Genomic DNA, 15449 nt, shown 5'->3' with positions numbered 1-15449 from the left:
CAGCCTCATCTGCACACGTGTTACCATTCAAAGTTGCTAATGAAGTTTCCAAAATTTATACAAAGGAACCCATCATAACTTTATCAAACTTTAAAATCATCTTAACACAATAAATAGTACAGGTGTGAGTCTGGTATTTACTGAAATGTGACCCATACATGAAAATGGCAGATCGAAGATTCAGTTTATAACCTATAATAATAACCTCTTGCTTACATTTCTGAAAATGCTCCAGGAATTTAATATATTAAAGTGTTTCCTTCTGAATTCAAGTGATTTTATCAATTTTTTTATTTCCAGTGTGAAAATTTGACTGATGCCGATCACATGATTTGGGTCATAATAAACCATGTGAATGAGCTGATTGAGCTATCCCATGAGCCTCCTGTTCAAGATTTTATAAGGTAAGATATATAAAACATTGGACTACAGTAGCCTTGTAATTTAGTCTAAAGTTATTTTACTTACTTTGTTGTCTCAGCATTTGGTATTCAAGCACTTTCTTTCTAAGATGTGTGTTTTTCTGTTTTCTGAAGATGGTTGGGAAAATCCTGGTATGATATTTAGTAGCATTCTGTTCTATTTTGCCACAGTGCTGTACATCGTAACTCGGCGGCTAGTGGGTTATTTATACAAGCTATACATGCACGGTGTGATAACTTTACAAAGGTAAGACTTTTCATGAGTTTCTCTTTTGTTTTCGTTTTAAAGCTTTTATAATTACCTCATCCCCCACTTGAGAAACCAAGCACTTGCTAAATTTGAAGATGAACTGTAGTGAATTTGAAGGGTCAGTATTGAACAACTCATTACATTAGATTAAATATCTGAGCAAAATTTGTTTTTGTTTGTAAAATTCAAAGTTTTACTGAAAATACTGGTTTTTAACATATTGTGTGATGAGTGGTATAGGGTCATTTGCTCTGTGTGAATGATAGATTAACAGTCAGCTTATGCCATGTGCTTTTTCTGACCTCTCCCTGGAAGCCTTAACATGAAAGCGTATTGACCATAGACCAACACCTTTCATGTTATTCTGGTAGATCCCTGTTCTGTATGTTCCTTCACCCATTCTGTATGTTCCCTCATCTGTTCTGTATGTTCCCTCATCTGTTCTGTATGTTCTTTCCCAATTCCATATGTTCTTTCCCTTGTTCTGTGTGTTCCCTACCTTGCTCTTTGTGTTCCCTCACTTGTTCTGTGCCTTCCCTCACTTGTTCTGTGTTCCTTGACTGTTCTGCATCTTTCCTCTACCCTGTCCTTCATGTTCCGTCACTTGTTCACCTGCTCTGTAGGTTCCGTCACCTGTTCTGTATGTTCCATTACCTGTTCTGTTTGTTCCGTCACCTGTGTCCTGGCCTGTTGCAGCCTGCCCAGATGAAGAGAAGCCTGCAGTGTCTGGAGGCCATCCACCTGTCCCAGAGTGGAACCCTCCTGACCCTCCTCATAGACAAGTTCCTCAACACCCACCACTTGGCCGTCGCCCGCTTCTGCCACACCATCGCCTGTCGCAGGGTGGAGATGCTGCTGGCGGAAAACTTGGAGGTGTGTTCTGGAAATCGATCTGATTTCTACCATGTGCTTCCAAAATAATTCTGAATAACATGATTTATCACACATGTGTACATGCTTTTTTCACCTAAAATTGCACTTTTAAAAGCATATGAAGGCCTTAAAATGATACTATTGATTCCAGCACCTAAGTTTTTGTGATAAGAATTTAATCAAACTTTATGAAATATTGTAAGTGGCCTTGTTAGGTGGTTGAATTAGTCAGGAAAACTGTGTACACGTATGTTACAGGAAAAATTTGTACGCCTATGTTACAGGAGAAATGTGTACACCTATGTTACGGGGGAAATGTGTACACCTATGTTACGGGAAAAATGTGTACGCTTATGTTACATGAAAAATGTGTATTCCTATGTTACTGGAAAAATGTGTACACCTATGTTACCGGAAAAATGTGTGCACCTATGTTACAGGAAATACTTGAAAGTGTATTGTCAGAAAAATAAACATTTTGACTTTGTTTTGTACCACCAGGACAGCACGTCCCAGCTGCCACTGGAGGATTTAGAAAAACTGTTACAGTTTATGAAGTCCCATGGGTTGTGTAAAAGGTGAGTTGTACATGTAAGTCCAGTACATCTGACCCAGCCATTGGGATCTACATATAAGTAATACATCAGGAGGTGGCCATGGCTGAGTGATTAAAGACACTTGTATAAAATCACAGTGACATCTGAGGTAAAGAATCAATGAAGTCTGAGATTTGTTGAAGACCATTTGTCTTCCACTAATATGGTGTGCATGCATGCATCTGTGCGTCAGATGAAGGAAATATGAATGTACGTCAGTCGTTCCCACTTTTCTGTTTTCCTCCACCTATAAAACTGACCGCCAAGCTACATGTATAAGTGAGCAAGTCTTCACTGTGAATAAATTAATTAGCACTTGAAATTTAAATCACCCTTGTGAATTTATAACTAATGCTGTAAGCAAGTTTGCAGAATGATGTCCTTTTATTTTTATTTGAAACTGTTTTGCTTTATGGGTACATGTGCATGTATGTAAGCTAAGGCTTTATGCTGGTTCACAAAATGACACAATCTTCTGTTCATTTAAAATTGTTCTACTTTTCTGTGATTTGCTCTACTTGGAAAGATATGATAACTACCACTTCCAGAGCTGACTTCATTTCCCTAAAATTTTTGGTCAGCTGATCGACCATTGATAAGGTGTACAATGTATTTGGGTGTAAAGTTAGCTTTTTGTTGAGGTTTCTGAATGTAGACATTTTTGTGTTACATGTAGATTCTTGTATGGGACTTGTGTGAGTATAATTTATGTTTCAGACATGCCCGCCTGGTGTCATTACTGACAAAGCTGAGAAGTGTATTTTGTCCAGAGAGCAGTTTGACACTGTCCCCAGAGAAGACCCACCCCCTAGTCCTGACCTCCAGCAAGCTTAGGGACATCTCAATCAATAAGGTGAGTGGCTGAGAAGTTTCACGCAAACAACCACCACTTATATTTTATAGTTTTCTCGAAGAACATTTTTAACAAACTTTAAGAGATCCAGAATCGTTGCCTAATGGCAATGGAGGAAGGGTTTCCTGGGTTAAACCATGTGGCCTTGATCACACTTGAATAAATCTGCCATACCCAAACTTCAGCTTAGGCTAGGCATCGCCTGGATGTGCCTATCTCTTACATTAGCCCATAAGAATTGATTCTGTACCCCTTTAATAACAAGAGCCCAAACAACTGATGGCGTTTTTCAGTTTGCCAGTTCACTAGTTGATAATGTAGCAGTTATGCCATATCTCCAGAAGTGCTTGATTTAAGCAACAGTGATTTGAAACTTACTGACAGAAGCCCTGAGAACTAATCAACTGTTGCGCATGTTTGTGTGCTCATTTGTCCCTGTGTTAGTATTTTGACATTGTACATTTAACAGTCAGTTACTTTGTTGAAAGTCTCCAGAAGCATTGAGCCAAAATCAATCAACATTGAAGCTATTGGTGTATGTCTGATTCTTCATTTATCAAATGATCGAATCATTCTGTGAGGCTTGAGAAACTGGTTGGCTTTTGGGAATAAAGTGGAAGATGCGTTTTGATTTCAAAACTTTTTTTATGGCATTAAAAGATCAGACTCCATGTACATGTATACATCACCACTACTAATTTTGTTTTTTCCCAGGAATGGTTCATCTCAATAGTGAAAGAGCAGTGTTTCCGTGCCAATCCAGACTCAAGGGAGTGTGCACGGCTATTACAACGGCTGGAGTATGCCGACACTTTGGCTGTGATAATGACAAAGGTAAGATTGAAAATTGTAGACGTAAGTAAGAATCACAATAGATTGTGTGTGCGGGAGTATGCTTTTGACTTTCTTTGAGCATGATGTTTCTCACAAGTAAAATGATGACAATCACCCGGAATCTAACAGATTTTCTAGTAAAGGAAAAATGTAGATATGTTTCCAGCTCATGTAACGTATTGTTCCATTCTCTTCTTTGTGTACAGTTCCAGTGTTAAATTCATGTTGTAATGAAATCAGTGTTGAAAATATATATATGTATTTGCTTGTCCTTGAAACCCAAATGTTGTCAATATTGTTCGCAGGAATTCCACTTGACAATCCTGAAGGAGTGTATATCGCTGAGCTCGTACAGAACACTGGTGACGTATAATCGTAATCAGGAGCTGCGGGAAGCCAGCCCTGATAGCGAGACCCAGTCACAACAACCCATGTTTGACGTTCTATTCCAAGCCGCTCAGATGGCCCTCTTTAGACATATCAATAACGTTGTCATCATGTTGCCGGCCCCACACCAAGCTCTGGCGTTTGATCCAAAACTTACACTGAAAGGATCGCAGTACAGTGTTAGGTTGGAGGATTTCTTCGTGGACTCGGCTTGGTTAGAGAGTATTTTACAGATTGCGGTCACAGTGCTTCAGTATTTACAATCCTTGTCACAGTTTCCATGGCAACCAGCAGTTCCCATGGAGTCACGATCAGACATCTGCAGATTTTGCTTGCTTTGCCTTGAGGTAGGTTTTTGTGATGTTTTTTTTTTTTTTTTTTTGTCTTTGTCAAATGCCTGTATGTGCATCTGTGAGTATATGAGACTCATATGGGAGCAAAAATCATGTACAGTACAGCTGGGTTCTAACCTTAAATCCTACACCCGTTGTCATCTGCCAGTATGCAGATGGTCGGTATATGGTCTGCTGTCCGTCCGCGGATCATCCGCTTAACGTGTTTCGTTTTCTACATGGCAACATGATCCTCCAGCCACCATATCTTGATCAGTGTTTATTACAGTTATAAGGTACCGTTGTCCAGCACACCGGTCATTCAGTTGTGGATGCACTAGCCTGCTGACCAATCAGTTTTCAGCATGTTCCATAAATTGATGAGCTTTCGTCTGACGGTGTGTTTTTAATCATATCCAAGCCGTAATAAATGCCAAAGGGGCACTCGACGTTTCTATAACTCCATTCCAGACCGCTGTAATTTCAAGGTTGTGTTCATGTTCTTATGAGTAGTAAGGATCAAAAGTCTGCCGAGTCCTGTCTTCGACAACCAGTCATTAAATGCAATGAGCTGTGTGTTAAACACACCAGTGTGACCTGATTGACCTCAAAACTTCCCCAATTCAGACTTGGTGGGCAAGGATCGAAAGGCCAGTGTGTTCTATTTTTAACAGTTACTGTACCCAGTGCATGGAGCTGTGTGACAAAAGTACTAAGGTGACTTTTCGGACCTCCCACATGCAAAACTGCGTTAATTCGAGCGCAGCCATGATAGAAAGTACACAGTCGTGGCATTGAGACATATTGTATAGTATTGCTCATGAAAGCTGGTGAGATTAAACTGGTGCTGCTTTATTGGATTAAGAAGGACCTCATCACACTTTTACAGGAAGTATAACTCTAAACTCAAACTAGAATTGTACGTGTACCAGGTAATGTGGTTAAGTCATAGCCGATTGTGGCACTACAATCCGACCATCATCCGCTTATGATGACCAGATGATACACTGATGGTAACAGCAGATTTGTTCACTGTTAGCCCACTGTCTGTGTACGGTCCAGGTATCATACGTTGACTGTCGGGCCACGATGGTTCGATGAAAGTTAGTTCGGCTATACTGTCTATTGTAAAAAAAATGAATTTTTATCTTTTATTACATTTAACTTATACATGGTATATTTGGTTTTAGAGAGAGTATAGGGAGATTGATAGTAGGTGTTTCTTTTATAATAGTTGGTATAATTGCCTTTATGATGTCAGGAGGGGCAGAGGTGGTAAGGATGCCAGCATGGCGCAATGATCCAGGAGCCTCTCACCAGTGTGAGCTCAAGTCCAGCTCATGCTGGCTTCCTGTCCATACTTAGGAAGGTCTGCGAGTAACATGCGGATGATCGGGGTTTTCCCTGCTTCTGCCTGGTTTCCTCCGAGCATAATGTTGGCTGTTGACATACGAGTGAAATATTCTTGAGTACGGCATCTGACATTAATAAAATAAATAAATAAATAGATGATTTCATTTACATTGTATCTAATGAACATGTGTAATTTGATTGGTTGTTTCAGTTGATCCACTGGCAGTTGTCCACCAATCACCTACCGTCAACAGAACAGCTAGAGACAGCCATCCAGTGTATGGCAGCGTGTTTACAGAGCCCTCACTTGGCGGCGGTCTTCTGTGAGCCAGAACATTACCTTTGGAGCTGCTCTGTGATTGGTGTTATCCGCCAGATACTCAGTGCTTGTGAGTACCAGCTTCACCATCAGAGCTTAAGTTAGACACTTAGTGCAGGGAAGAAGCTTGAAATTAGTGAACCATAGACATCAATTTCCAATATGTGTGGGATTTTACTGTCAGCATAAACCTCATGGTGTAGATTTTACCTCCAGCAAACTAGATTGTTACTCTACATATTATGCCATACATCATAGTAATGATACTGATTCGTCTTTAAAAACTAAATACAGGTGTTGTGAAAGTAATTCATCTGAAAATACAAAATAAACTTCCTTTCTTTTCAACACCAACATGTACTGCCCGAATTGTACTATAGTTACAGCTCTTCCAGTGTTGGGACATTGTATTAAAGCATGGGAGTTTGTGTATTGAAATGAGCTTTATCAAAGGGAACATGAGTGTTTGACTGCAGCTGCGTATCTGTGTGTTACAGTGGTGGTACGGCCAGGAGAGAGGTTAGCTGTGTTGCCTAATCAGGATCATGGGGAGGAGCCTCACACACCGCCTTATGATGGTAAGCTACAAGTATGTGGTGAACAACAGCTTAGCAATGATAATCCAGGAACAGCCTAATTATTTAGCATGATAAATGCTCTGTTATGGATAATGTCTGGCTAGAATTAGAAAGTAAAACATAAAAATTATATGCATACAGGTAAAGAGAACAATAAATGAACAATCCCAAAACAAGAAATATTTACACTGTGTGGCACAGTGAAAAATATGGTTGAGAATAGAATATAAATGCACATTTGTCAGTCTTCTGCTATTTCTTCTGGACAGATACTGGTTTTAAGTTTTTACATCTGCACTGACCAATGTTCCATTTTGTCAGACTCATACTACTACATCCGTGCCTGTGATGAGACGTCAGAGCTGCTGCACTGTCTGAAGACCTGCCTCTCCCAGTCAGATGGGGAACAGGGCCGGATACCTGACTGTCTGCGTCTGCCCATCAGAGTTATTGTTATAGGTAAACCCTAGCTACAGGTAGCTATTAAAGCAAGTCTGTCAGAGCTACATGTACTTTACAAAGATTTTCTGCATGTAGCTACATGATTTCTTGGCTACAGTGGTATGTTTCAGGTAAAAATATGTTGAATCTGGAATTTGAAAAAGGTAAAATCAAAACAGATTGTATGCAAAGTTAGATAATTTTATATATATATATATATGAATTTTTAAGGTACGTGTATTTATTTTGATGTTTGATCTCTGTGCTTGTGTACAAACCACACTTTCTGTCTGTCAGGTTTGGCACGGTTACCTGTGGTGAACACCTACGCTCGGACCCCACCCCTGGTCTGGAGAATGGGCTGGATGCCTGTGGCTGGTGGGGAAACAAAGACACGCCTTCCTCCCATCCCCCTGGAGTACATCCAAGACAAAGAAGTTCTCAGGGAGTTCATCTTCAGAGCTCTATCTATAGGTACATCATGATTAAAAGTTGTGCATTTGACCGGATTCAAAGAGTTCTTTCAACCTTAGAGGTTGTTTGGAGATTTGTTTTGAAGATCAGATGAAATCATTTACTTGCCACTAAAAATTCCCTTTTTTTGGGCAGAATTTTAGGTTTATTTGCCATAATTCATGTGCCAATCATCAAACTGAATGTAAAACAGTTTATTTCTTTCTCTGTGCATGTAATTTTGTTTAATTTTCATTGAGGTCCATTAACTTGCTTCCTTGACATGCCTGTGAATCTTTTGTAAGGATTCACATAATGACAAGTATGTGTTTATTTCAGCATTCGTGCTCTGTTTATTTTACCTTCCACAGAAATATATCTGTGAGATTAATTACCCCCTATCTGTTTTTGGTACATGTAGTTATTCTTGAAGTACACGTACTTGAAGTGACAAGGCTTTGTGTCTGTCTGTTAGGATGTATTGCTTGTGTGTTTTAGGCTGGATCAGCCGACAGCAGTTTGAGGAGACCTGGATGGCCTTACTGGGTGTCCTCACCCCACTGGCTCCTGAGCAGGACCACCGCATAGCTCCTGAGGTATGTCCAGAAGGCAACCGAAAATATAGTGTATTTCAGGTACCATATTTCAGTCATTCAGATACAAAATGAAATATGAAGCAAATTCCTGGTGTCAAAATATTGATCACAATGAAGGGCATATTGGACAATTGTTCTTGAATTTATGATGAGAAGAAAAAACATGAAGCCCAGCTGGGGACCTTTGTTGAGCTGAGAGAAAAATACTTGCCTAAGTGAGTTATAATGTAGTTATTTCATTTTCGATTCATTTTTCAAGGGTTTAATCATCTGAAAAAGGTCTTATGAGAATTTTTTCCCCACGTGCTGTTGTTGTTAGCTGCTGAATCATTAGAACTGTTTAGAAAATGAAAGCAAGAAAAGGTGTCGACTCGTACATCGTTGACCAGCATTGCTATCTGCACGTACGTGCATCCTTGGCTCGGTTGGTAGACCTGCCTTCCTGACAAGGTATACAGAAAAAATATCCTCCCCTCGTCAACGAATACCTTATCTTATCCAAGGCAGATTGAGCAATCACAGGCATAGAATTATCTCTGAAGTGTGATGAGAATATGTATATTAACAGGTATTTAAGCATGAAGTGCATTGCAGGAAACCTGATGTATTTAAGGTTATTTATACATTTAAGCATATTTAAGGTCCTCGCACCTGAATATGAAATATATTTCAGGTATGCAAATATAAAGCATTTATTAGGTGCTCCATGGCCCAGTTGGTTAGCGCGCTTGCGCAGCGTAATGGCCCAGGAGCCTCTCACCAATGCAGTCGCTGTGAGTTCAAGTCCATCTCATGCTGGCTTCCTCTCCGTCCACACGTGAGAAGGTCTACCAGCAATCGGTTTCCTCCCACTGTAATGCTGGCCGCTGTCGTATAAGTGAAATATTCTTAAGTACTGCGCAAAACAATAATCAAATAAATAAATAGTGTTATTTGAAGTATCCAAATGTAGATCCAAGGGTGAAGCACATTTCAGGTGTCTAGATATGAAGAGTATTTGAGGTACTTATTATCGTGATAATTTTAAAAGAATTATTTAAATTGTTAGTTAAAATAATATACTAGTAGTTTGCCCTTTTTTGTGTTCTGAAGGAAGATGTGGAGAGGGACTCAGTCCATGGTTTTAGCTGTGCGTGCAATCACAGGTCTATTAGTACAGTCTGGCCTCCACCCTCAGCCTGGTAACCCATCCAACAGTGGCTATGAGGTGTTGCCCAGGGACAAACCACTGGCTATTCTACACACACGGTGAGAAGTCGCAGCTCTCGTGGTAATGATATAGTCAGGTTTCTTGCCTGTGACGCTTATGTCCCATAAGTTCAAATTATCGTACATTTGTCTAACAAAACACTTATTATGTCTTTTTATTTTTAAAAGGCTCATTTCAACTTTTACTGAAGTCAAGACCTGCTTATGTGAAACTGCGCCCAGTTTCATGAACACGTGGCTTGAGATTGTGGAAATTTAATTGTGTACTATTTGCCCTACCTTATATGTTGACAGATGTGGGAAGAAATTAGCCATGGTACGAGGTCTTGTGGAGAGAGAGCTGAGAAATCTGTGTACTAAACGGTATGGTTTTTAATTATTTAAATTAGGATCAACAATGCCAGAGGTCAGATGTCATGATCAAAATGTAAATGAAATTACTTGTTCCGAATGCCAAGTTTTATAATTTCTGGCTTTTATTTGAGCATTTAAACAACTCCTAGGTTTTATGAGTAATCTATTTAGATTTGTCAGCAGAACAGTTTGTGAACAGGGAGACATGATTGTCTTTGCATCTAACAGTTAATTGAGGTGGCATTATCAACATCAGATAATGTTGGGGAGTCTTTCTGAATTATGAAAACAATGTTAAACCCAAAAGTTAAAAAAATGATGATAAACTGCTAGCCTTCTATTGATGGGTTTTCAGCAATGGAGAGGGTTCCACTCTGACCATATAACCAGGACACTGATGGCCTCAAGTTCCTGTTTGAGTCTAATCTAGAGAGAGAACTTGGCAGTGAGGACTACACTCTGGGGTCAGGTACATATGTAGTCATATATTTGTTAAGTTTAGATTGCACGTCTTTGTCAGACAAACCCATAGGTGTTTCAACCTGTTTTGCAGGTGCATGAAGCAATGTTGCAGTGTTATCTGGGTCAGCCAAAGACAGGACCCACTTTCACAACACTTGGCAAGCCATAGTTTTCATAACTTTTTTTGTAAAAAATGTTGGTTAACTGATATCGCCTACGGCTTCGTGATTTATGTGAATAGTCATGAAAAAGTTGGAGTTTTGTAAAGGGTACATATAGTTAATCACAACTGAAAAGAAAAATGTAAACCAAATATGATACAGTAACTTCCAATCAAAGGCTTGGTTGCTGTGTAATTGAGCACAGTATCCCTTATTTGGGAGTGTTGTTTTCAGAAATCTGTACAGTACAGAATGTAGTACAGAAAGACAAAGGGAAGGGGGGAGGTGGGGAGGGCGCAAAAACTTTTATTAAGATGGTCTGCTTTACATGTAATTAAAACAAATGTACAAAATTCAGATTTGCTGGTACATGTATGTATGCATGACATGATTATGTATGAACTTCATGGCCAGGGAATAATTCTTTCTTTGACAATTCTAGGTATCCATAGAGACTATCTGGACAATGATTGGCTTGTTGGATATAAGTGCCTCAGAGTCGGAGTCTGAGGAGTCCAGCGGGAGTCCGCCGAAACAGCCTGCTCAAACATCCACCACCCCATCTCCGGAGAACAAAGCCAGTGTGAGTGGGCTGGACATTCACTCCTGTCTACAGCTATTGCTGGACCTGTATGGGCAGTGGCTGGCGCCCAATGCTAACCCCAAAACACCACTCATGCTGCTCAATGCTGTCGTCAAGTCTGTAAGTACTCCCATCTGATAATGGGTTTAATCTAATAATTTTCTCTGGCTTTAATAGAGGATGTGCCATAAGAAGGCATACAGGGTTTGATTATCTTGCTCTAGCTTGTGCTGATCTATCCACAGCTCTGTTAGGGCCAATTTGTCAGATACCTAGCAAGGAGCAGTGATGTCCTCAAGGCTCTCTCCAGTTCTGTCCACTCAAACCTGACTGGCAGCATACAAGTGAATATTCAGTGGATATTTAGTGCAGTGGAAGATGTTAATCAAATAAATGAATATATGTAAGCGAGACAATCTTGATATTTGAGATTATTCAAATCTGAAGAACTGAGAGGCAGATATTTTATTTGTTTTTTTATTTTGTTACATTAAGTAGGGATGAAAAGTTTGTATGTTAATATATTTCTGAACAAAAGTAAATGAACTCTTAGGCATTATTCTGAAGTGAGTAACACTGATATGGTTTTGTGTGTATAGGTTGTTTGCCTGTCGGACCTGTTCTCTGAAGTACAGCAGTACGAGTGGATGTTGTCATTGTTGTTAGACGTCCTCAAGTCCCACCCTGTGGAGGATGAACTGGTGAACCAGTATCTCATTGTGGGCATCTGTAAATCCTCAGCTGTCTGTGGCACTGTTAGTATTATCTTCAGTTCTATTCTGAAAACACACATTTGTCATGTGGAGTTAGAATCACAGCACAGAAGAGTATTAAAGCTGCCTGTTTCTTACACTGTCTACCAATTAACATGTGCTTTCAAATGCACATTTCTAATGTCATAAGGCATCAGAAGCAACTTTGCCCAAGCCAGACCTGAGACCTACGTACAGATGTACTGTTGATAATTTCTTCTGCGTGCAGTATTGTAATTTAGCACTGCTAAAGTTTATTTGGCAGTTCTGACCTTTACATCTACATACAAGTGATGTGTATGGTGTGGGATAATTGATTTTTCTTTTCTAAACATTTCAGCCCGATTCTTCTGTGACAGAGAAAATAGTGAAGGTTTTAGATGCTGGCCTCAAGAATACACACCTGCCAAGTAAAGTTACTTCCCTTCATGGGATTCTTTACATTCTGGAGGCAGGAATGTCTGATCTGACCAAGTCTGTCTTATCCATGACAACAGAGTTCCTGCTCAAACAGCTCAATGCTATTTCACTGTAAGTCCATGAGAATCATTAATAAAAAGATGGTTTTATATGTACCAACTGTTTGATTAAAATGAAACATTTGCGTCAGAAAAAAAACCCATTAATTTCCCTCTTGGCCTCTCTAAATTGCTTCATTTTCATCAGTGTAAAATATTGTATTGCAAATTAGTAATCATTGCTAGTCAGTTTCCCAATCTCTCAGTTTCATACACATATAGGCAAGACCTTTTACCTGATCTTGCTTTCATGGAAAAACAATACTATCAGCATTGATATATTTCTTAATGTCTGCAAATGTATGATATCATGATTTTGAACCTGAAAAAAAAATGTTTTAGTACAGGAAATACCTTTACAACAAACATGAGATGGAAACCATGTATCATGTAAATTAGCTAAACTTCCTTGCTGCATGACATGTGCATTATGGGTAGCTCTGTTTGTTGGATGCAAGTACACATAAATCAGATTCTGTCTCAAAGGTAGTCTGAGCCAGTGGACCTCTCGATGAGAGCATTACTTCTCATCAAAAAGCCAGATGAGCTAAATTCATCAAAACCGGTAGATCATCTACCTACATCTGCCAACACAGGCTGACCCCTCTCCTGGCTTCTTTCACTATTTACTTCTTCAGACAAACTTACACATGAACTGTTTTGTGTTGTGTACAGGGTGTGCATCACCAGTCACCAGTTCGTGCTTACCCTGTGGGCCACTGCCTTCTATGTGGTAGAGAACTACAATGACGAAATCAAAGAGGGCGAATTCCAGGCTTCAATTCTACAGGTACAGTGTACATTGCTTTCATTTTTATGTAAATGACCTAATATTTGGCCCATGGCCAAGTTGCACATTTTGTATGATTCTGACAGTTCTGTTGATCTCAGAAAAGTGTTTTGGAAGGTTAGGCTGACATACTACTGGGAAAATGCAAATTTTTGAAAAAGCCAAGTTTTGAGACAAAATTGTAGGTTGTTTACATTGTAGGTTTAGTCATACATGTGTGTTTATATTTGTCACTTGACCAAGCTTGGGTTTTGCCAACCACTTCAACAAATATACTGTGTTAATGTTGTCCTTAAGAAGACATATTACATGTACCTCTTTAGTGTAGGATGCACATAGCCTATTGAATCATGGAAAAAGTGTCAGTTGATTTACTGTTCATGTGAAGAGCATATAAGAAACTTACAAGTTTGTAAATGATGTTGCTTAATGTTGTTTTATCATTTTTTCTTTTTATAAATTACAACCACAAATTGTCCTTTCATTATTATTATTAGAATTATCAGATATTTGTAATATTCATTGGGACAGAATCCTTTAATGTATGTTTATTATTGAAGCAAAAACATAATAATGTTAAACATGGACGCAGGAGTCATAATGTCTAATGTAAGATCTGGAATGGTTGGTGTTATAACACAGAAAGCTGTAAAACAACATGTAACCATTCAGGGTGATGTGTTTGTAGGACATGAAACATTATGGACAGGAATTCATGGTTGAACTAAATATACACTTGTTATTTTTGTCAGATTTGGTGAAGTACGTAACATTGCAAGTAAGATGTGTGTTTGATTTGTTCTCTGGCTTGCTGTTACATGAAGATGGCTGTGAACACGATATCAAATGGTGAGGAGAACATATCTATGGCCGTGTACCTGGCCTTGTTCCGAGGCCTGGAGAGGCTTTTACTGGCTGATGTTCTTACAAAGCAGGATGCAGATACTCTCCTGAAACTGGCGGTGGACAGGTAACACTTACTCCCCCATACTTTACTTTGATTTACAACATCACACCCAACGACTCCCCGTCGTCATATGACTAAAATATTGTCAAGTACAACGTAAATCCCCAAGTGCACACACACATTTACCGTATGCTTCCCTAGAAATATCTTGATGTCTGTAGTAGATTTTGTTAATGTTAATTTGCCAGAGTGTCTAGATGTTTGAAGAATATCTACATGTAAATATCTTCATTGTTAGAGTATGAGTATGCTTTGAGAGTACATGTACACATACATTGCGTATCACATGGTCGTGTTACAGAACTTACATGTGTGTATCCCATGTTTTACATGTATCCGCTATACTGGCCAGTCTCCAGACAATTAACTGGCTCACAATTCATTGCTCATCTTTGTTACAAATCATTAGCAACTTAAGGACAGCTCTTCTGAAAATAGTTTTTCATCTTCGCGACAATTCTTTAGAGGCATAAATAAGAGTTCTTAAATAAATAGAAAATGTTGATAGAAAAAAATGATTGCAAAGGGATATTTGTGTTGTTTATTGTTAGGTTGTGCTTACCAAGCCCTGTCAAAGCTCTGCCTGCCTTAGGACTCATGCTTACCTGCATGTACACAGGTTGGTGAAATTTCTATTATTTATCTTTACACTTCAGTTCACAAAACGCATGGTATGACTTACACTTTGTACCTGCATAATTCACACAGTTGTCAGCGGGATATTATTAGTTACATGGTTACTAGTTGACGCCTCGCCCAATATGAGGATTATTGACACCATATATGTGCATATCCTCTCACTGAGTCACCGCGTAACAAATTTATCCTGCAAAGACCCATCAATTCAGTGCAGAAGACCAATGTATAGGTGAATCGCTTCAGTTATGTGAACATTGTTGAACCCAACAAAGGGAGATAACTTATGCAGCAGACACATTTGACGGCGTCTGCAGGATGCGAGAATATATCTGTACCTCATGTGACCATTGTTGTCCAGTGAAAAGCGGAGTATTTTGTCTGATGCGGGATAAACATCTATACATGTATGCACATCCAAAGTTCATCTGTTGTTAATGATATAGGCAATAAACTTCTAAAATGTTCAACAGAGAAGCCATACACTTCATGCATGTTCTTCTTGATGTGTGAATTGTCATTTTAATTTCATCACATTATGGGCATACCTTGGAACATTTCTCCACCATTTTCTACACCAGCTGTGTAATGCCATCCAACTGATACTTGCAACCATGTGTTAATCCTGCCTATCACATAATGTGCTTATGTGATCTATTGTGTTTCATTTGTGAAATTGTGCAGCGACATATGGTGTCTCATGGTGTCCCTGCTTGTAGATACATGTATC

The 15449-nt window shown here is 39.2% G+C and overlaps 1 protein-coding gene across 1 annotated transcript in view; it reads left to right on the top strand.

The window, feature by feature from the left end:
* The window catches only part of LOC135467208 (huntingtin-like), a 56313-nt gene that overhangs the window by 26642 nt on the left and 14222 nt on the right, over positions 1 to 15449 (top strand). The window contains 22 exon segments of the mRNA XM_064744971.1: positions 301 to 404; positions 594 to 669; positions 1369 to 1545; positions 2047 to 2123; positions 2859 to 2994; positions 3709 to 3828; positions 4134 to 4562; positions 6112 to 6289; positions 6717 to 6797; positions 7119 to 7256; positions 7536 to 7712; positions 8190 to 8287; positions 9380 to 9394; positions 9396 to 9535; positions 9791 to 9859; positions 10404 to 10434; positions 10916 to 11176; positions 11656 to 11811; positions 12149 to 12339; positions 13002 to 13116; positions 13941 to 14086; positions 14635 to 14702. Coding sequence (XP_064601041.1) covers positions 301 to 404; positions 594 to 669; positions 1369 to 1545; positions 2047 to 2123; positions 2859 to 2994; positions 3709 to 3828; positions 4134 to 4562; positions 6112 to 6289; positions 6717 to 6797; positions 7119 to 7256; positions 7536 to 7712; positions 8190 to 8287; positions 9380 to 9394; positions 9396 to 9535; positions 9791 to 9859; positions 10404 to 10434; positions 10916 to 11176; positions 11656 to 11811; positions 12149 to 12339; positions 13002 to 13116; positions 13941 to 14086; positions 14635 to 14702 — 2983 coding nt within the window.

This window comes from Liolophura sinensis, chromosome 6 (assembly GCF_032854445.1).
Source record: "Liolophura sinensis isolate JHLJ2023 chromosome 6, CUHK_Ljap_v2, whole genome shotgun sequence".
Classification (NCBI taxonomy): Eukaryota; Metazoa; Mollusca; class Polyplacophora; order Chitonida; family Chitonidae; genus Liolophura; species Liolophura sinensis.
This window is presented reverse-complemented; position numbering and strand designations above follow the sequence as displayed.